This window comes from Ranitomeya imitator, chromosome 2 (genome assembly GCF_032444005.1).
Source record: "Ranitomeya imitator isolate aRanImi1 chromosome 2, aRanImi1.pri, whole genome shotgun sequence".
Lineage (NCBI taxonomy): Eukaryota > Metazoa > Chordata > Amphibia > Anura > Dendrobatidae > Ranitomeya > Ranitomeya imitator.
Genome location: NC_091283.1, coordinates 215598648 through 215622334, shown reverse-complemented (window position 1 = coordinate 215622334; position 23687 = coordinate 215598648). Strand labels below are relative to the sequence as shown.

The window sequence follows — 23687 nt, the reverse complement described above, 5'->3', positions numbered from 1 at the left end:
CTAATCATTCTAAGTATAGGTCTTGCTAAAAAACATCTAGTTAAAAATAAATAACGTGTTAGCTAAGCCACGGCATGGCAGAATAAATAAAGCAATGAAATGTAGATAAAGAAGAGCAATATATATTTTATACAGTAAGTTGGAAGCAAACCTGATGATAAGTGTAAGTATATCCCACCCCATATACTTCAGAAAATGTTGGGAATAACCTCGGCAATAAAATATCTCCTATTAAAGAGACTAACAATATTTGACTGAGTCCAGGTAATTTTCTGCCATACTTAGTGAAAAATCTGCAGAGCAGATGGAGGATCTCACAAGTACCTGATTTCCACCTTGATCCAATGTTTGTGTTGAACAGATTAGAAGTGGTCCAATAAGGCCTGATGCCAAGTCTCTCTGTGGATTGTGGAAACTGCCATAGTATCTTGTAAGACACCGTGGATCAGAAGACGCAGGGCTGTCATATTTTGTCACGGGCCATATATATGTGATGGACTCATTTGGCTGGATAGGATAATCCTTCAGTTGTTCTCCTAAATAAATAGAAAATGTACTGTATATCCCAACTATTAAAGGTGATATTGTGATAACACAAGCAAAGCATCTACAACAGGTGCAATAAGTATTGAATACGTCACCAATATATTTATAAAACTGCTATTAACATGAAATTCTCACCAGATGTCGGTAACAACCCATCCAATCCACACAGGCAAAGAAATCCCCATAACTGTCCATAAATTAAGAGATGTGAAATAATGAGAAATGATATTAGGAAAGCGTATTGAACATGCTTACTGAAATAAAATACGTCATACAAAAGCCTTTGTAGGTGATAAAGCTGCAAGATGTGTCCTGTGTGGAGAAACTAGTCACAGGCGTTACTCAGGTGTGATGTTGACCCTTTCTTCCACAGAAATACTCTTCAAATCCTCAAGCTTCTGTGGGCTCCTTCTATGAATTCTGCAACATTCAGTAGTTTAGAAATTCTTCTGTAATGGCATTAGTATGTTTTGCAGCAATAAGGTTGCAAAGGTCTTGAGACAGTTCACTGGTTTTACCCATTGTGAGATTTTTCTTGTGTGGCACTTTGGTAACCTTTCTGTAGGCCATCAGTTGAACCAGCTGATTTTTTTGACAAAGTAGCAGGATTGCTTTCTAATTACTATTAGATTTCTGCTGGTGTCATGTGTTATGAAAGGCAATTCAGTATCACAATGGACATAGCGATCAGAGCACATACAGTGATCTGACAATAACCCAAAATAATAGAACGAGCTCTGAGACGTGGGAACTCTGTAGACCGCAATCCCTAATCCTCTCCAAACAACACTAGAGGCAGCCGTGGATTGCGCCTAACTCTGCCTATGCAACTCGACACAGCCTGAGAAACTAACTAGCCTGAAGATAGAAAAATAAGCCTACCTTGCCTCAGAGAAATACCCCCAAAGGAAAAGGCAGCCCCCCACATATAATGACTGTGAGTTAAGATGAAAAGACAAACGTAGAGATGAAATAGATTCAGCAAAGTGAGGCCCGACTTTCTTAACAGAGCGAAGATAGGAAAGATAACTTTGCGGTCCACACAAAACCCTAAAGAAAACCACGCAAAGGGGGCAAAAAGACCCTCCGTACCAAACTAACGGCACGGAGGTACACCCTTTGCGTCCCAGAACTTCCAGCAAAACAAATAGACAAGCTGGACAGAAAAAATAGCAAACAAATAGCAAAGGAGAACTTAGCTATGCAGAGCAGCAGGCCACAGGAATGATCCAGGGAAAAACAAGTCCAACACTGGAACATTGACAGGAAGCATGGATCAAAGCATTAGGTGGAGTTAAGTAGAGAAGCACCTAACGACCTCACCAGATCACCTGAGGGAGGAAACTCAGAAACTGCAGTACCACTTTCCTCCACAAACGGAAGCTCCCAGAGAGAATCAGCCGAAGTACCACTTGTGACCACAGGAGTGAACTCTGCCACAGAATTCACAACAGTACCCCCCCCTTGAGGAGGGGTCACCGAACCCTCACCAGAGCCCCCAGGCTGACCAGGATGAGCCACATGAAAGGCACGAACAAGATCGGGAGCATGGACATCAGAGGCAAAAACCCAGGAATTATCTTCCTGAGCATAACCCTTCCATTTAACCAGATACTGGAGTTTCCGTCTTGAAACACGAGAATCCAAAATCTTCTCCACAATATACTCCAATTCCCCCTCCACCAAAACCGGGGCAGGAGGTTCAACAGATGGAACCATAGGTGCCACGTATCTCCGCAACAATGACCTATGGAATACGTTATGTATGGAAAAAGAATCTGGGAGGGTCAGACGAAAAGACACAGGATTAAGAACCTCAGAAATCCTATACGGACCAATAAAACGAGGTTTAAACTTAGGAGAGGAAACCTTCATAGGAATATGACGAGAAGATAACCAAACCAGATCCCCAACACGAAGTCGGGGACCCACATGGCGTCTGCGATTAGCGAAACGTTGAGCCTTCTCCTGGGACAAGGTCAAATTGTCCACTACCTGAGTCCAAATCTGCTGCAACCTGTCCACCACAGTATCCACACCAGGACAGTCCGAAGACTCAACCTGTCCTGAAGAGAAACGAGGATGGAATCCAGAATTGCAGAAAAACGGCGAAACCAAGGTAGCCGAGCTGGCCCGATTATTAAGGGCGAACTCAGCCAAAGGCAAAAAGGACACCCAGTCATCCTGATCAGCAGAAACAAAGCATCTCAGATATGTTTCCAAGGTCTGATTGGTTCGTTCGGTCTGGCCATTAGTCTGAGGATGGAAAGCTGAGGAAAAAGACAAGTCAATGCCCATCCTACCACAAAAGGCTCGCCAAAACCTTGAAACAAACTGGGAACCTCTGTCAGAAACAATATTCTCTGGAATGCCATGCAAACGAACCACATGCTGGAAGAACAAAGGCACCAAATCAGAGGAGGAAGGCAATTTAGACAAGGGTACCAGATGGACCATCTTAGAGAAGCGATCACAAACCACCCAAATGACCGACATCTTTTGAGAGACAGGGAGATCCGAAATAAAATCCATAGAGATATGTGTCCAGGGCCTCTTCGGGACTGGCAAGGGCAAAAGCAACCCACTGGCATGAGAACAGCAGGGCTTAGCTCGAGCACAAGTCCCACAGGACTGCACAAACGAACGCACATCCCGCGACAGAGACGGCCACCAAAAGGATCTAGCCACTAACTCTCTGGTACCAAAGATTCCAGGATGACCAGCCAACACCGAACAATGAAGTTCAGAGATAACTCTATTCGTCCACCTATCAGGGACAAACAGTTTCTCCGCTGGGCAACGATCAGGTTTATTAGCCTGAAATTTTTGCAGCACCCGCCGCAAATCATGGGAGATGGCAGACACAATTACTCCTTCCTTGAGGATACCCGCCGGCTCAGATAAACCCGGAGAGTTGGGCACAAAACTCCTAGACAGAGCATCCGCCTTCACATTTTTAGAGCCCGGAAGGTACGAAATCACAAAGTCAAAACGGGCAAAAAACAGCGACCAACGAGCCTGTCTAGGATTCAAGCGCTTGGCAGACTCGAGATAAGTCAAGTTCTTATGATCAGTCAATACCACCACGCGATGCTTAGCTCCTTCAAGCCAATGACGCCACTCCTCGAATGCCCACTTCATGGCCAGCAACTCTCGGTTGCCCACATCATAATTTCGCTCAGCAGGCGAAAACTTCCTGGAAAAGAAAGCGCATGGTTTCATCACTGAGCAACCAGAACCTCTCTGTGACAAAACAGCCCCTGCTCCAATCTCAGAAGCATCAACCTCGACCTGGAACGGAAGAGAAACATCTGGTTGACACAACACAGGGGCAGAAGAAAAACGACGCTTCAACTCTTGAAAAGCTTCCACAGCAGCAGAAGACCAATTGACCAAATCAGCACCCTTCTTGGTCAAATTGGTCAATGGTTTGGCAACACTAGAAAAATTGCAGATGAAGCGACGATAAAAATTAGCAAAGCCCAGGAACTTTTGCAGACTTTTCAGAGATGTCGGCTGAGTCCAATCATGGATGGCTTGGACCTTAACCGGATCCATCTCGATAGTAGAAGGGGAAAAGATGAACCCCCAAAATGAAACCTTCTGCACACCAAAGAGACACTTTGATCCCTTCACAAACAAAGAATTAGCACGCAGGACCTGAAAAACCGTTCTGACCTGCTTAACATGAGACTCCCAATCATCCGAGAAGATCGAAATGTCATCCAAGTACACATTCAGGAATTTATCCAGGTACTCACGGAAGATGTCATGCATAAAGGACTGAAACACTGATGAAGCGTTGGCAAGTCCAAACGGCATCACTAGATACTCAAAATGACCCTCGGGCGTATTAAATGCAGTTTTCCATTCATCGCATTGCCTGATTCTCACCAGATTATACGCACTACGAAGATCTATCTTAGTTAACCAACTAGCCCCCTTAATCCGAGCAAACAAATCAGATAACAATGGCAAGGGGTACTGAAATTTAACAGTGATCTTATTAAGAAGGCGGTAATCTATACACGGTCTCAGCGAACCATCCTTCTTGGCTACAAAAAGAACCCTGCTCCTAATGGCGATGATGACGGGCGAATATGCCCCTTCTCCAGAGATTCCCTCACATAACTGCGCATAGCGGTGTGCTCAGGCACGGATAAATTAAACAGTCGACCTTTTGGGAATTTACTACCAGGAATCAAATTGATAGCACAATCACAATCCCTATGCGTAGGTAGGGCATCGGACTTGGGCTCATCAAATACATCCCGGTAATCAGACAAGAACTCTGGAACCTCAGAAGGGGTGGATGACGAAATTGACAGAAATGGAACATCACCATGTACCCCCTGACAACCCCAGCTGGACACCAACATGGAATTCCAATCCAATACTGGATTATGGGCTTGTAGCCATGGCAACCCCAACACGACCACATCATGCAGATTATGCAACACCAGAAAGCGAATAACCTCCTGATGTGCAGGAGCCATGCACATGGTCAGCTGGGTCCAGTATTGAGGCTTATTCTTGGCCAAAGGCGTAGCATCAATTCCTCTCAATGGAATAGCACACTGCAAGGGCTCCAAGAAAAACCCACAACGCTTAGCATAATCCAAGTCCATCAAATTCAGGGCAGCGCCTGAATCCACAAACGCCATGACAGAATACGACGACAAGGAGCATATCAAGGTAACGGACAGAAGAAATTTTGACTGTACAGTACCAATGGCGGCAGACCTAGCGAACCGCTTAGTGCGCTTAGGACAATCAGAGATAGCATGAGTGGAATCACCACAGTAGAAACACAGCCCATTCAGATGTCTGTGTTCTTGCCGTTCAACTCTGGTCATAGTCCTATCGCACTGCATAGGCTCAGGTTTAATCTCAGGTAATACCGCCAAATGGTGCACAGATTTACGCTCACGCAAGCGTCGACCGATCTGAATGGCTAAAGACATAGACTCATTCAAACCAGCGGGCATAGGAAATCCCACCATGACATCCTTAATGGCTTCAGAGAGACCCTTTCTGAAAATGGCTGCAAGCGCAGATTCATTCCATTGAGTGAGCACGGACCATTTTCTAAATTTCTGGCAATATAGCTCTATCTCATCCTGAGCCTGACAAAGTGCCTGATCTACAGAATTAGGCTCATCGTACAGCAATCCAAGCGCCAGGAAAAACGCATCGATATTACTTAATGCAGGATCTCCTGATGCAAGAGAAAATGCCCAGTCCTGAGGGTCACTACGCAAAAAAGAAATGACGATCCTAACCTGTTGCGCTGGGTCACCAGAGGAGCGAGGTTTCAAAGCCAGAAACAGTTTACAATTATTCTTGAAACTCAGAAATTTAGTTCTGTCTCCAAAAAACAAATCTGGAATAGGAATTCTCGGTTCTAACAAAGAATTCTGAACCACAAAATTTTGAATATCTTGAACTCTTGCCGTGAGCTGATCTACACATGAAGACAGACCTTTAATGTCCATTGTAACACCTGTGTCCTGAACCACCCAAATGCCTAGGGGAAAAAAAAGACAAATCACAGTGCAAAGGAAAAAAATGGTCTCAGAACTTCTTTTTTCCCTCTATTGAGAATCATTAGTACTTTTGGCTTCCTGTACTGTTATGAAAGGCAATTCAGTATCACAATGGACATAGCGATCAGAGCACATACAGTGATCTGACAATAACCCAAAATAATAGAACGAGCTCTGAGACGTGGGAACTCTGTAGACCGCAATCCCTAATCCTCTCCAAACAACACTAGAGGCAGCCGTGGATTGCGCCTAACTCTGCCTATTCAACTCGACACAGCCTGAGAAACTAACTAGCCTGAAGATAGAAAAATAAGCCTACCTTGCCTCAGAGAAATACCCCCAAAGGAAAAGGCAGCCCCCCACATATAATGACTGTGAGTTAAGATGAAAAGACAAACGTAGAGATGAAATAGATTCAGCAAAGTGAGGTCCGACTTTCTTAACAGAGCGAAGATAGGAAAGATAACTTTGCGGTCCACACAAAACCCTAAAGAAAACCACGCAAAGGGGGCAAAAAGACCCTCCGTACCGAACTAACGGCACGGAGGTACACCCTTTGCGTCCCAGAGCTTCCAGCAAAACAAATAGACAAGCTGGACAGAAAAAATAGCAAACAAATAGCAAAGGAGAACTCAGCTATGCAAAGCAGCAGGCCACAGGAATGATCCAGGGAAAAACAAGTCCAACACTGGAACATTGACAGGAAGCATGGATCAAAGCATTAGGTGGAGTTAAGTAGAGAAGCACCTAACGACCTCACCAGATCACCTGAGGGAGGAAACTCAGAAACTGCAGTACCACTTTCCTCCACAAACGGAAGCTCCCAGAGAGAATCAGCTGAAGTACCACTTGTGACCACAGGAGTGAACTCTGCCACAGAATTCACAACAGTCATGACTTTCCATGTTTCAAAAACCTGACCTGCACATCCAAACATAGACTCAGTGTGAACAGGTGCTGAACCTAGAGTCGCCAACTCGTATATAGTTAAGTAAATAAGGCAGCACACTGCAGCGCTAAAACATGCAAACTTGAAAACACGAAATTTGAACTGCATTACTGCACTAGAAGTATGAAAAATGAGAGCTTTTAGCGCATAAAAATGGCCAATTTTATGTGTACCTGGTAACCTCTTTACGGCATCTCTCTTATACCAGGTCCTACGCTTGCCTTACCTCACTGAGAATAAACGTCTCCATCTGAATGGGTACATGTGAAACCTCTTCTTAGACTAAAATTCTCTCTCTCTGTGGAGGGGTATTAGACCTGCTGTAATTAAAACACCTGAAGCTAGGAGGCGGAGTGCACGATCAGAAGGCTAGAGAATACATTTCAAAAACCTGACCTGCACATCCAAACATAGACTCAGTGTGAACAGGTGCTGAACCTAGAGTCGCCAACTCGTATATAGTTAAGTAAATAAGGCAGCACACTGCAGCGCTAAAACATGCAAACTTGAAAACACGAAATTTGAACTGCATTACTGCACTAGAAATATGAAAAATGAGAGCTTTTAGCGCATAAAAATGGCCAATTTTATGTGTACCTGGTAGCCTCTTTACGGCACCTCTCTTATACCAGGTCCTACGCTTGCCTTACCTCGCTGAGAATAAACGTCTCCATATGAATGGGTACATGTGAAACCTCTTCTTAGACTAAAATTCTCTCTCTCTGTCTAGCCTTCTGATCGTGCACTCCGCCTCCTAGCTTCAGGTGTTTTAATTACAGCAGGTCCAATACCCCTCCACAGAGAGAGAGAATTTTAGTCTAAGAAGAGGTTTCACATGTACCCATTCAGATGGAGACGTTTATTCTCAGCGAGGTAAGGCAAGCGTAGGACTTGAGAGAGCGGACTGGGATGCTAGGAGTTAACTACTCTCATAAAATGTAACTGCCCCCCCCCCCCCCCCCCGAATCACACCATGGACAGGTTCCAGAGCAGTTCCTCTAATCATGGTCTCATTTTCCTGAGCTGTGTGCTTGTTCAAAGGCCTTGTTATCGCTATATGTAAATATAGTGATAACATAACAGTTTAAGCTTTATTAAGCTTTAGTCACACTAAACGACTTACCAACGATCACGACCAGTGATACGACCTGGCCGTGATCGTTGGTAAATTGTTGTGTGGTCGCTGGGGAGCTGTCACACAGACAGCTGTCTCCAGCGACCAATGATCAGGGGAACGACTTCGGCATTGTTGAAACTGTCTTCAACGATGCCGAAGTCCCCCTGCAGCACCCGGGTAACCAGGGTAAACATCGGGTTACTAAGTGCAGGGCCGCGCTTAGTAACCCCATATTTACCCTGGTTACATTTAAAAGTAAAAAAAAAAAAACTACATACTCACATTCTGATGTCTGTCACGTCCCCCGCCGTCAGCTTCCCTGCACTGACTGTGTCAGCGCCGGCAGTAACAGCGGTGACGTCAGCACTGTGCTCTGCTTTACGGCCGGCGCTGACAGTCAGTGCAGGGAAGCTGACGGCGGGGGACGTGACAGACATCAGAATGTGAGTATGTAGTGTTCTTTATGCGTGCACATGGTGCCCCAAATAGGGCTAGGTTATTACCGCTATGATACTTTTTGGTCATTATACCACCGGATGTACTGATGATATCCAGTATCGTTAATCTGGCATCTCAATATACTTATTCATGTAAGCCTAATACTGTCATCTTTGCATCATGTGACCTATATAAACTGCCACCATCTGGATGTTTTTGCAAGTTTCACTGATTAATAAAAAATAAAAAACAGACTGTCTGCGCTGAAAAACCCGTCAGAGGACCACAGAACAAGGTGCTCAAACTACCTCATACCGCAAGTAAAGTAAAAGAATATATATAGCTACCTGAGGGAACAGTCAGAAGGGACAGGAATCCTGCAGAGTAGCCTTCTCGGAACATCCAAATAACGCGAAAAAGATGAAATGCCGGATTATCCGGTCAGCAGCACTTATTTTGAGGTCTTGATTTCTTCCAATCATGTAACCGGGAACGGATGAAATAAAATATAGTCCGCAAGTAGTCCTGTAGCGATCCGGATCGCAGGCACTGCCCCGGCCGGTGGCAGCGCACGTCTGCGTGCAGAGAAGTGTGTCCACGTTGCTGGACAGAGCCGTTAGGTCATGCTGCTCTAGCAGGACCTAGTGTGACGTCACAGTCACGTGAGTAATCACGTGACCGGCTATGGAAAGAGCTTAGGACCAATTCCAACGCGTTTCGGAGAAAAACGTTCTCCTTCTTCTGCAGGATTCCTGTCCCTTCTGACTGTTCCCTCAGGTAGCTATATATATTCTTTTACTTTACTTGCGGTATGAGGTAGTTTGAGCACCTTGTTCTGTGGTCCTCTGACGGGTTTTTCAGCGCAGACAGTCTGTTTTTTATTTGTTAGATTTTTCTATTTGCTTGCGGTGGGTGGCACCGCAATTCTGTTTGCTGCAGGCATAATTTGTTGTGAGCGCTACAGGTTTTGTTTTTTAGTATTGAAGTTTCACTGATTGATACATTTGGTGTCATACATTTGGTGTCTGTAATTGTGTAACTCTACTACTTGCTACAATGGTGATTATCATTTTTGTAATATTCGTACTTGGAGAGGGTTTTTTATAAAGTTTCCGTCTCAGCATCATCAGTAATTAGTTGTTTATTAATAATTTATATATGGCTGTTGCCGTTTGGGCCATTGCAGTAATGACCTTTTTCAGAGCACTATTATTGCCGTCAACTTTGTACAAACATCATGGTTCATAATACCCAGCACTTATGTACTTGCGCATTCCTATCTGGTATCCCGGCGCCTGAGCACTATATTGACAACAACGCGACTATTGTTGTTGGTTGCCATGGTTGTAGGATGACCACTTCCGGCCGTGCGGCCCATCTCCAGCATCGCTATCATTTAGTACCTTGGCGCCTGCGCTTCACACAGGTAATGGTGCGGACATCATTTCCGGCCCTAGGTCACCGCTTCTGTGGTTGCTATGGTGCTATTGTGACTATTTCCGGTCGTGCGGCCTACTTTTCAATATTGTTACCACTTGGTATTTTGGCGCCTGCGCATGATACAGGCAACAATGCGGCCATCGCTTCCGGTCCCATGCCCGCAGCTCCATTCTCAGCTGAGGCTGATCCACACATGATGTAAGTTGTATTTAAACCACAAGGGTCTGTAAGCGGACTTACCGGCCCCTGATGAAGCTGTCTTTTGTGCGACGACACGCGTAGGGCAACATAGCCCCACGGACCTCTTTGGCACTTTACTGACAGGACGGACTGGACCCCATGCTCATCTGCCTTTATTTTGGGCTTGGAGCACGACACATTCTATGGGCATGACATAAGTATGATATTTCTGATAATGGGACCGTCTCTTCATGTGTTCTACCTAAACAGGTTTTGATTATTATATCCAGCCTGATATAACAATTAGGATGATATGGTATTTTGGGGGTTTTTGTCTATACTATACACATGTTAAGGGGGCATAGTGCTCATGTTGGTATTCCCTCTTTAAAGTGGTCCACATCCATGTCCTTTCTATCCATTAGGTCCTGTGGCTACTAGCTGGGACAGGCACATTCTATGGGTATTTTATTGAACTACACTGTGTTCCAAATTATTATGCACAAAGAGTTTAGGGGTGATAAGGTTAGAATTTTTTGTTTGTCATTTAAACTCATTGATGGTGATGTGTGTCAAGGTTGTTTATATCACTGAAAGCAATTGCAGATACCTGTGCAAAGTAGTTTGGCAGGTGTGTCCAAATAAAGGCAAGACTACTTAAGAGGGCTGTTCCACATTATTAAGCAGCCTACATTTTTAGCCAAAATGGGAAAGAAAAAGGATGTGTCGGCTGCTGAGAAGCAACAAATTGTGGAGTATTTAGGTCAAGGCATGACTACAATCAACATTGCCAAGACACTTCATCGTGATCATTGCACAATCAAGAAGTATGTAGCTGGTTCCCAGCATACACGTTTGCGTGCTGATAAGGAAAAATTGAGGACTCTTTCCAACAGGCAATTGCGTAAGGTTAAAAAAGCAGCTGCAAAAATACCTTGTCATAGCAGCAGGCAAGTTTTTGAAGCTGCTGGTGCCTCCAATGTCCCCAGAACAACAAGATGCAGGGTCCTTCAGAGGTTTGCAGCTGTGCGTAAGCCATCCTGTCGACCACCTCTATCCACTGCACACAAGCAGAAATGGCTCCAGTGGGCCAAATGATACATGAAGACTGACTTCCAAACTGTTTTGTTCACCGATGAGTGCCGTGCAACGCTCGATGGTCCAGATGGATGGAGTGGAGGATGGCTGGTTGATGGACACCCCATGAAAACGCCAACAAGGAGGAGGTGGAGTAATGTTTTGGGCTGGAATCATAGGGAGAGAGATTGTCGGCCCCTTTATGATCCCTGAAGGGGTAAAGATGAACTCCATAATCTATGTGGAGTTTCTAAAACAACACTTCCTGCCATGGTTCAAGAGGAAGAACCGTGCTTTCCGCAGCAAGATCATTTTCATGCATGATAATGCACCGTCTCATGCTGCAAAAAACACATCTTCATCTCTGGCTGCTCTGGGCATAAAAGAGGACAAACTCATGGTATGGCCACCATCTTCCTCTGACCTCAACCCCATTGGGAACCTCTGGAGCATCATCAAAAGGAGTGTCTAGGATGGCGGGAGGCAGTTCACATCTAAGCAACAGCTCTGGGAGGGTATTCTGTCCACATGCAAAACAATTGAAGCAGAAACTATCCAAAAACTAACAAATTCAATGGACGAGAGAGTTCAGAAGCTTCTTTTGAACAAGGGGTCCTATGTGCAAATGTAACATCACCTAGAATAAAGTTTTCACTTGAAAACTGTTTGATTTCATTTTGTAATAAGCTGATAATGCTTATAACTTCACAATTGACCATTGTTCAAAATTAAATAAAAAAGGTTGAAAACTCTGCTGTGCATAATAATTTGGAACATGCATTTTGAGTGTTTATTTTTTTTTAAAAGATACTGTTTTCAGTTTGTTCCACAACATTGCAATTATACTAGAATAGTAGATGACTGGAAAATAACAATGACTGCAATTCAGATAGGTAATTTAGAGAAAATATGAGGAAATATTATTTGCATAATAATTTGGAACACAGTGTATATACATAATTATGTGTGTTTTCTTTTGATAATGATTTTTGCATCATGATTGTTCCCATATGATACTATATACTTGAGGTGCTATATTATACGTCCCAACCCTCGTGCCAAGATACACTCTAGTCTGTGGGTTATGTTTTGTACTACCGTCATTACGGGTATTTTTGGTGTATTTTAACTGTTTTTAATGGTATGGTCTGTTTACAGTGTTTGTGCAATAAACTTTGGATATATATTTTTTGCAAATTTTGTGGTCCTGTTGATCTTCTATTCAACATGTCTTTCTGCTCTTTAGAATTCCAAGACATCAGAATGTGAGTATGTAGTGTTTTTTTTTTTTCTTTTACAATGGTAACCAGGGTAAATATCGGGTTACTAAGCGCGGCCCTGCACTTACTAACCCGATATTTACCCTGGTTACAAGTGAACACATCGCTGGATCGGCGTCACACACGCCGATCCAGCGATGACAGCGGGTGATCAGCGACCAAAAAATGGTCCTGACTGATCATTCCCCAACGACCAACGATCTCACAGCAGGAGCCTGATCGTTGGTCGCTGTCACACAACGAGATCGTTAGCGGGATCGTTGCTACGTCACAAAAAGCGTGACGTTGCAACAATATCGTTAACGATATCGTTATGTGTGACTCCAGCTTTAGACTCGGATCAAATACTGACAGATCATTCATCTGTAGTAACAGGACGGAGCTCCTGACCAGAACTTTCACTCAGGGAGGAGCAAGCAACCAGAAAGTAAGGAGACTAAAGAGTTGAGACCTGATCAAGAGACAACTTGAGAATTATTCATCATAATAGCAAAAAATTACAGAATGCTGGAACACAAATGGTGCCTGACGGACCACGTTAATTTATAATGGGGTGCCTTTGTTCTTTTTTTCTTGTAATTTTATCAGAAAAATATAATACTGCGCTATGTGCTATTTTTTTCCACCATTTCATCAGAATATACAAAAAAGATTTCAAAAACAAGTGTAAACTAAGCCTTATACTACATGAACATTTCATTGCCGCTTTCTTATGCACACCTTCCTATTTGTCTGTTGTCATTTTAATATCATAACATTGCAATACCTGTCAAGAAACGATGAGTGGAGCTCACATTGCTTAATCCTTGGGGGTAAATGTTGAAAGGATGACGAGCCATGTTCTTGAACACAATCTGAAATCACAGACATAGACTTTTATAATGTTTCATCATTTTATAATTTGTGGTATCACTCTGGGCGTGGATTATATGTTTATTATATTGTGTGGCATGTAATTTGCATTTTACATTTTTTTTAGTCTCCAGCCCCCCATGCTCATTAGAGAAGCGACAATCGCAACCATCAATATCGATGGGATTGGTCACCAATCTAATGTGTATGGGAGCTCCATTCAGATGATTGTCTGGGGAAATAAGGTTCTGGTATGTCCAATTTCGGACTGCCGATACCTTGTTTTCTCTAAGATAAATTGTTGTCAGAGATCTTAGAGGTAACGTTGGTGGTCAGTGAGCTGACATGCTTACACACAGGGCAACCTGGGGGTTGTATGTCACCTACAATGCCGTTCTGTGCATCCTCTATCATGACTAACAAAATGTAGGGTACCAGCGCACTACCAATATTATATAGTAAGAAGAGAGGGGTGCAGCAAAGTGGTACTAGAATAACTATGAAAAAACAAGAAAAAAGAGGAGAACCACTCTACAATACTGCACACCACAATAAGTATTAATAAGTATAAAAAGGCAAACTTTATTGACAAAAAAATAAAAACATTAAAAACAAGTAAACACACCACAAGTCCCCACAATGATCCATAAATATTTCAGTGGCCAAGCCAGGGCAAATGCCCTATAAATAATGCAGAATAAGGTGTCATATACCTAAGCAATATATATGTCTAATTAGCCCATCAATATAGTAAGCATACACTACGTATAACACAGGTATAGCACAGATATAATACATAAAGATGGCCCTGTAAGCCTATGCCTCCTACATGAATACAGAGTACCCTAAGCAAAAAGAATATATAATAAATGTTCAGGTAAGAACGTGGACCCTGTCAACAAATATGGACAAAGATGGCAGAGATGATAAACACCTGTATGTCAGCACACAAACTACAAGCCCTGTAAGGCTTATGCCGGATGACAATCAAAAAGCAGAGTGCCAAAAAGAGAAGGCAAGTGCATCAAATGCCCTGATGTATAGGGGCTAAAGTGGCCACATACCCACAATATATGTGGAAGTCCTAGGTCCAGCCATGCGGAGCAAAACCGAGTAGCACCGCCGAGAGTACAATATGCAGGATGGCAAGGATCAGAGCGGGGAGAGACCCCACGCGTATCGCCGTTACAGGGACGGCTTCGTCAGGGGAAGGGTGTCAAACGATCGTCAGAATCAGTTTAAATACCTTATGATAATGACCGATTTTGGGCACGGGACGCCGGGGACCGGAACCGGAAATGACGCACGATGAGGGCGGAAGTATATACACGGCAGAAGTCTCTGCCCAGATTGCGCAATGCGCATGCGCCGAAAATCTACAGCGCAGCGCATTGTGCACACAATAGAAGAGACACTAAGAGTGCGGAAAACAAGTGCACCACATAGGGGATATAGAAAGGGGATGTAACCCACTGTCAACCGCTACAGGGGAACCTAATTGAGTACAAGAGAACAAAAAACATATAGACAAACGTAGAAGGACACAAAAGGAACATGACACATACAAAAACAGGGAACAATGAAAAAGACAAATATTCAAATCAGAATATATAGATGAATGACACAGACCAAGGAATAAATCAATATAAATAACAAGACACAACCACCATACCCACTGGACCATATGTTTATTGAAAATAACTGAACCCAAAAGGTTCAATGGCCAAAGGAATCATGACTGGCACAAAACACATTTGCCCGATTCATTAAAGGGAACCTGTCACCCCGTTTTTTGAGATTGAGCTATAAATACTGTTAAATAGGGCCTGCGCTGTGTGTTCCTATAGTGTATGTAGTGTACCCCGATTCCCCATGTATGCTGAGAAATAACTTACCAAAGTCGCCGTTTTCGCCTGTCAATCAGGCTGGTCAGGTCGGGAGGGCGTGGTGACATCGGTGGTTCTTCCTCAGCTTTACGTTGGTGGCGTAGTGGCGTAGTGGTGAAGACACAGCGCGCGATCTGCGCTGTAATCCCTTGCATCGGTGGGGGCGGCCATCTTCCTGGGGCCGCGCGTGCGCAGATCGAGTGCTCTGCTGCACGGGGCTTCAGGAAAATGGCCGCGGGATGCCGCGCGTGCGCATTAGAGATCGCGGCGGCCATTTTCCCAAAGCCGAGTTTGCATCTCGGCTTTGGGAAAAGGGCCGCCGCGATCTCTAATGCGCACGCGCGGCATCCCGCGGCCATTTTCCTGAAGCCCCGTGCAGCAGAGCACTCGATCTGCGCACGCGCAGCCCCAGGAAGATGGCCGCCCCCACCGATGCAAGGGATTACAGCGCAGATCGCGCGCTGTGTCTTCACCACTACGCCACTACGCCACCAACGTAAAGCTGAGGAAGAACCACCGATGTCACCACGCCCTCCCGACCTGACCAGCCTGATTGACAGGCGAAAACGGCGACTTTGGTAAGTTATTTCTCAGCATACATGGGGAATCGGGGTACACTACATACACTATAGGAACACACAGCGCAGGCCCTATTTAACAGTATTTATAGCTCAATCTCAAAAAACGGGGTGACAGGTTCCCTTTAAGAATGGCATTTTAAACACCGGCCTTGATGAATGTGTTGCACCCCAGGAGTTCGGGTACCACAGTAGTGCTGCCTTCCTCTCGAGGAGGGTAGTGCTATTCCTGGAGGCAAGAGGGATCCCTTTGTCAGGTAAATCTCACACACAACACGTTCTAACTCCAGGCCAGAAGGGGGAGCTCAAAACCCTGTTTTAGGGGAACTTCCCTGATATCCATCCTGGTCTGGAGGAGGAGTGAGATCAGCCTGAGAGAGACATGAAACAGAAAAGGAGCAGAGGAGAGATTGAGGGCTCAAGGAGGCTGCAATTGGGCCTCCTAGGAGCTAGAGCGCAGAACCCGGGCACCGGGAGCCCGAGGCTGTGGGGAGCTGCAAGCCCCACAGCAGATCCGGAATGCATAGAACTATACAGAAACTGCCCATACGACACCTGAGGTACAGCAGCAATCAGAGCCTGGAGTCACCGTGCCTGAGACCCCAAGGGAACGGCTCAAGCTGCCTACCGTACAGGTACTGTCGCAGGACAGGAGAGAAAGGAGTACCTTGCCAGCAAACTTCAGGGAGCAAGGGACCAGAAAAGCAGCGCATAGTGGAAGGCTTTCAACTAGACCTGCCAAGGGGATTTCCACTTGTTTCCGGACTGCCTGGACTCCTTCTGTACCTGTTGCCAGTACCCTGGACTGTGGCCTGCTACCACCAGTAAACCAGGTAAAGTCTGCAACCCTGTGTTTTCCGTTATTCACCGGCAACACATCATCCCTGTCATACATCTTGGGAGCCCTGGGGACCCCGCTTCACCTGTGGGAAGCGTCACCATCCAGCCGCCATACCATCACCCAAGAGGACCCCTTTAAGAGGCGTCAGTCCCTACTGACCGAAAACCACAGGTGGCATCACGAACAATAGACTTATTTTACAATTCCCTTTAAAAAACCGTCCCCATCAGCTTGAGTCCCAGGGCACGGACCGGGTCGCAGCCACCGTGAGATCCCCTTCAAGCGTGACCGGACCGAGTACCCCAAGCCCTGGCGGGCAACTCAACTTGGCGTGCTGGAGATCAAAGCGCCTGATTCATTAAGAGGGGCCAATCTCTTAACGACTTAGGTAAGGCACAAAGTGACGTGTGCCTCCAAGCGCCTTGCTATAAATCTTACTCAAGTTGGTGAGTGGAAAAGACCTGCCATGGTCCTATCTTGCTCACTCTGTCTGAGCTGGGCAAAAATGGCATGATGACTTCAAATGTTGCAACATCTTGGAGCAGTCTAGCAGTGCACCAAAGCTTTGCAAATTTTCAAAGTTTTTTACACCAGAATTTTGCCATAAATTCTTTGATGAAATGGGGCCATGGTGTCTACCCAAGCTACACTAGGACATACAGTACAAAAAAAAAAGTTTTTGCCAGTTTCCCGGAAGAGTCTTCTTCATTGCTGGCAGAAAATCAAATGCAATTTCTGTGATTTAGTGCGGTTTAGTTTAGTGTAATATTTCTAAGGATAGATCATCAATACAAAAGTAGTGGACAACCTCTTTAAGAGTTCCAAGGACTAACCCGGATTTGGTCTCCAACTTCTCCTCTAAGAACAGGTCCAAGGATCCCTGTTCCAGGAACTTCTGATATTCTTGGATGGGTGAAGCGTGAGTCTGTAAATTCTCTGTACACTGCTTTAGTAATCTGTTTTCTAAATGGGATGGAAAAGAACAATTTCAAATACAGAAATGAAACACATCAATCCTAGATCACCACCCAAAGCCATACAGTATCTATGTGGTACGTGCACTTTTCACATAAAGATTTTTTATTTCTATTATTTTTCCTTTTGAATTAAAGAACCATTTATGGGACCACCAATGAAAATCCAGTTAGAGCCCCCAAAAGACAAAGTAGCACAAAGCTATCCTGGCAAACAAAGAGATACATCATACCTCCCAACTTTTGAAGAACAGGAAGAGGGACAAATTATGTGGAGGGAAACTTTGGCCACTCACCTGGGCACACCCCAATCCACACCCATTTACCATTTCTTTCTTCCCTGGCAACCTGGTATGAGGAGTAGTCAGAGGCACGGTAGTAGTGAGGGACATTCGGCAGACGCCTGAGACTGCAGGGGGTAGACCCAAAACAAGGACTGTCTGCTGTATCTGGGACAGTTATGACTAGAGATGAGCAGATGGATTCTCGAGACTCTAGTCCAGTATGCAGGTCAGTAGTACCTGGAGGCTGGACTGAAGGTTGTGAATCTCTTACGTTCCGGTGTCCTCATCTCTAGTTGGGACCTGTGGATTATTTTTTGTTTCTTCATTCACAGTCTTCTCCAATTTTTGAATTCTTGGTGCAGAGTCTCACCCGTCTGCTGACTCACCGGGATAAGAGCAGCTGTGACTTCAGATCTTCCAGGGCCAATTACCGCAACTATGGCACGCACACAAAGAGGCGGTAATGACAGGTGTAGGATGATGACAGTCCTTTCAAGTACAAGGCCAGTTGACTGGAGGGTCACAACACGGCTTCATCTTCCAGGGCTGACTTTACCAACTGTGGCACGCACAGAGAGAAGGTAATGACAAGCTTAGGAAGATGACAGTTCATTGAGGTACAAGGCTAGTTGACCATAGGGTCACATCCTGGCTTCTCTGAACATCTCCATGGAGCCAGGTGACTTGGCTTTCTTCAAATGTATCCATAGGTTCCAGGTGACCGGCAAACCCCAACCTGGTTTTCACAAATGTATCCATGGTTCAGCGATGGTCAATGGAGCAGATATATATTCTTCCAGCCAGGGCCGAAGTCCCCTAAGCTTGCATCCTGTAGAATGATAAATCTGAGTCCCTCGTGATGGAGCCATGATGTATTGGCTGCTGTCCTGTAGAGACTCTCTGGATGTCTGGACGGATTGGCTGAATTTCTGACTGTCTCTGTCTCTCTTTTACAGAGAACTAAAACCTCTTTTTATGTTTAACAAGTGTTCTTCATCCAGTATTTACAGGTAATGCTGATAACACCAACTTACATTGTTTGATTATGTAATCTATTTGCATAGATTTTCCTCTTCTGTTTTGAATGCCAACCAGCTGTTGGCATGGACAATGTATAATTAACATATCAGCAATCATCAATCAAGTCAATATTACAGGCTTGAAAAAGAGTGGTGTTCACCTGCGCTGTCTACAAAAACGAACAATATGATGAAAAATAGATGAACAAATGAATAAGAGAGCACTTACTTAATGAGTAATCATTGGTTATGCAGTGGATGTTGCAATGGGTCCTTAAAGTACTACCAGAATCTTAGGGGAATGAGGAGAAAAAAAAAAAAAGGGGGGTAAATGTTTGTATTGGTGAATATAGTGAGACTAAATAGATTTATAATATATACTCAATCAGATATTAAATGGAAATGTGCAATGAAGAGACGTGATCCCTGTGTATCTGCAATTGATGCGGGTATTGTGATGACCACGGTTGCTTAATCTTCAGAGGTTTATAGTAGATGCCCCTGCTTAGATAAATGTACAACCTTTATAGGTAATGGTGGTTTTAAATAAATGTGGTCTAGTTTTCCCAGTACACAATAAACTTACTGCTGGTGGGAGTAGCGCAGGATTCCGTTAGGTTAAGGTAGTAAGATGACCATCAGATGCTGGCTGACAAGGATTACTGTGATTAGAATTGATTGCCCATATGTTGAGATGAGGAGAAATGCTCCCCTAGTATGTTGGAGCACTAATATGCCACAATTGCTATGTGCACATAAAATATGCTATACTCACTGTGGTGCTGAGTGTGGAGGGAAGCGGTTCCGGAAAGTCTGAGCCACCTCTAGGTGTACCACTATGATGCAGCGCTGAGGTAGCGGTCGGAGAGGGTGGGCGGAGCTACTGGTTTAACCCTGATGAAGAGGGCCAGAGCCCTTGAAATGCATTGGTTTGCTGACTAGCTATACTAGCACACCTGTCCTCTTTAGCCCCGTAGCGTGGTGACGTCACCAGCAGCTCCGCCCACCCTCTCCGACCGCTACCTCAGCGCTGCATCCGGCCAGGGCACGCGAGGTTTCGCTGTCGCATGGCTTCTGCCACCACTCTCTCCTTAACCCACCGCTCTGTCATAGTGGTACACCTAGAGGTGGCTCAGACTTTCCGGAACCACTTCCCTCCACACTCAGCACCACAGTGAGTATAGCATATTTTATGTGCACATAGCAATTGTGGCATATTAGTGCTCCAACATACTAGGGGAGCATTTCTCCTCATCTCAACATATGGGCAATCAATTCTAATCACAGTAATCCTTGTCAGCCAGCATCTGATGGTCATCTTACTACCTTAACCTAACGGAATCCTGCGCTACTCCCACCAGCAGTAAGTTTATTGTGTACTGGGAAAACTAGACCACATTTATTTAAAACCACCATTACCTATAAAGGTTGTACATTTATCTAAGCAGGGGCATCTACTATAAACCTCTGAAGATTAAGCAACCGTGGTCATCACAATACCCGCATCAATTGCAGATACACAGGGATCACGTCTCTTCATTGCACATTTCCATTTAATATCTGAGTGAGTATATATTATAAATCTATTTAGTCTCACTATATTCACCAATACGTAAGTGCTCTCTTATTCATTTGTTCATCTATTTTTCATCATATTGTTCGTTTTTGTAGACAGCGCAGGTGAACACCACTCTTTTTCATTTTATATACTTTACAGGTCTACACAGAACCTGTCACAATCACCAGCAGCACTCTACATTCAGCAATTTTGTTTCCCCACTAGGGACTATCAGGAGCGCCAGTGCTTTTTACTTTCTTTTTTAATATTACAGGCTTGCACATGCAAATATCTGTTTTCTTGATAAACCAAAAAGAAACACATGCATTCAAAAGTCAACATATAGATAACAGTCTATTCTTTCTGGATTGATAAAAACAGACATCTGGTTAATTAAGATACCATACCGTGTCTCCACAGTGATTTTTTTTATTTTTTTTAAGTGAACTAAAAATGACATTGTTGTACTTTTTAAAGTAATTTTTGAGTAATTTTATAGGATGAAAAACATCTCTTTTATTTTCCCTCTAGAATACAGGGACATAGAAATACACTCCTATGTACAATGTATCAGTATAATCTGCCTGTGGAATCAGAGAGTGCATTACAGATCAAGTACACAAAACTCTCCCAATGACAGAACCAGAGCATGTGGCCCACTAAGTTTAACTCCTGCTTATGTTGAACACTCTAGGTTCGAGTCCCGGGGAGACTCACAAAAAGACATTTTTGTAATTGATTTTTATAATTTATAGTAGTTTTATAGGAACAAAAAAGTCTGACTTTTTCTTCACCTTTGGCATACAGTGAACATAGAAATACATTGTTTTATACAATGGATCTCCAAGTGCCTGTATAATCTGTTCTGGGTTCACTTCCTGCAATATAGGTCAAGATTACCAAATTTTCCTATCTATATCATTATGAGCTTTGGTTTATAGCTAGAGCTGCAGCCTACAAAGATGGAGTTCAAGTTCACCACCACCGATGTTGAATATGAGATAATTTTTTTAATAACAACTTTGTAAATGTTTGTAGATTTTCTTTTTTCTTACCCTTTTTCACTTTTGTCTTGTTGATAATCCCATTCCATCTCTATAGCTGCAATGTAATGTGTCCATGTAACTGGTTTGCGTTTCCCATGAGATCGCACATGAACATGTGGCGCATCATTGCCATCATCTACACTGAATACTGGAGACTCGTAATAATCATCTTCATAGTCATCATCATGAGTGTCTACTACACGCATTCGCTTTTCAGACTCAGTTGCGCAGTCTTCCACTCGCATCACAGATGTCATCTTTCCTGTTGAGCACAGTGTAATGATAATTAGGTGAATAAACATAAAAAATTAAATTATCGGCGCAGGGAAAGCAATCAGGACATTCACTTGTCTAATGGGGTTCTTATGTGGACAGGTCCAGGTAATGTGACCTAATATAAACACTGACAATGAGAGGGATGTTTCACAGTAATCAGGAAAAATAGCCAAATATGAAAAGAAATATGTACTGTATATATATATATATATATATATATATAGTCACACTGGTGACACAGACCGGGCTTATCCTAGAGGGGCTTAACTAAGACAACATCTGCAAGGAGTTTGCATGTTCTCCCTGTGTTTGCGTGGGTTTCCTCCAGGTTCTCCAGTTTCCTCCCACACTCCAAACACACTGATAGGGAAATTAGATTGTGAGCCCCAATGTGGAAAGTGATGATGATGTATGTAAAGTGCTGCGAAATTAATGGCGCTATATGAGTGGAGTAAAATAAATAAATAAAATCTGGAGAAGATCTATATGAAGGAGTGGGCCAAAATCCCTCTGACCTCTGTAATTGCAAACAACGGTTTCTGTATCAAATGATAAGTTCTGTTTTTCTATTACTGTATTTTCCAGACTATAAGACTCACTTTTTTCCTCCCAAAATGCGGAGGTAAAGGGGGGGTGCGTCTTATAGTCCGGATGTATGGGCTCTGGCTGAGGTGGGGGATCGGTTTCGGTGGAGCATCGGGTCACAGGAGGCTGGAGCTGTCAGCTCCGGCTAACTCCTGTGCCCTCTGCTAAAGAGAAATTAATATGCCCTGCATTCCACACCCATGGGCATGGAGGGCTATGCATATTGATTTTTCCAGCCCCTGATTTAATTGCCCCATCCTGTTCCTGGAATGTTGGTCCCATCCTTTGTCATTTATAATTGGCCCCATCCTGTTCCTGGTAACCATGGCCCCATCAGCAAAGATTAAAAAAACAAAAACATTACACTCACCTACACGGCGCTCCCTTGCGGTGTCCTGCTCCGGTGCCAGCCGCTGCTTAATGCTTGTAAGCAGCGCATGGCAGGGACATCATGAGCTGCTCACAAGCAGAGCACAGCTGCCGGAATACTCACCGGGACCATTCATTGGACATCGCGGTGAGTATCCTTTCCTCTTCAGTAGCGCACACTGTCAGCTGCCTGCTTCCTGCTGCTGCCGGCGATCACGTGTGCCGATACTTAACCCCTTCAAGACCTTGCCCTTTTTCGGTTTTGCGTTTTCGTTTTTCGCTCCCCTCCTTCCCAGAACTATAACTTTTTTATTTTTCTGTCAATATGGCCATGTGAAGGCTTGTTTTTTGAGGGACGATTTGTAGTTTTGAACGACATCATTGGTTTTACCATGTCGTGTACTAGAAACAGGGGAAAAAATTCCAAGTGCGATGAAATTGCAAAAAAAGGGCAATCCCGCACTGGTTTTTTGTTAGGCTTTTTTGCTAGGTTCATTAAATGCTAAAACTGACCTGCCATTATGATTCTCCAGGTCATTACAAGTTCATAGACACCATACATGTCTAGGTTATGTTTTATCTAAAAAAAAAATTCCAAACTTGGCTAAAAAAATTAAAATTGCGCAATTTTCCGATATCCGTAGCATCTCCATTTTTCATGATCTGAGGTCGGGTGAGGGCTTATTTTTTCCGCGCCGAGTTGACGTTATTAGTGATACCATTTGGTGCAGATACGTTCTTTTCATCGCCCGTTATTTCATTTTAATGCAATGTCACGGCGACCAATAAAAAGTAATTTTGGCGTTTCTAATTTTTTTCTCGCTACGCCGTTTAGCGATCAGGTTA

General features: G+C 44.0%; 1 protein-coding gene across 1 annotated transcript in view; it reads right to left on the bottom strand.

Annotated features, from left to right (window-relative positions):
* Positions 1 to 23687, bottom strand: part of F8 (coagulation factor VIII) — a 203430-nt gene that overhangs the window by 85518 nt on the left and 94225 nt on the right. Inside the window, exons 8-11 of the mRNA XM_069748570.1 lie at positions 21621 to 21873; positions 17564 to 17693; positions 13340 to 13427; positions 325 to 536 (exon numbers count right to left, since the gene is read on the bottom strand). Of these exons, the coding sequence (XP_069604671.1) occupies positions 325 to 536; positions 13340 to 13427; positions 17564 to 17693; positions 21621 to 21873 (683 nt within the window). The remainder of the gene's footprint in view (positions 1 to 324; positions 537 to 13339; positions 13428 to 17563; positions 17694 to 21620; positions 21874 to 23687) is intronic.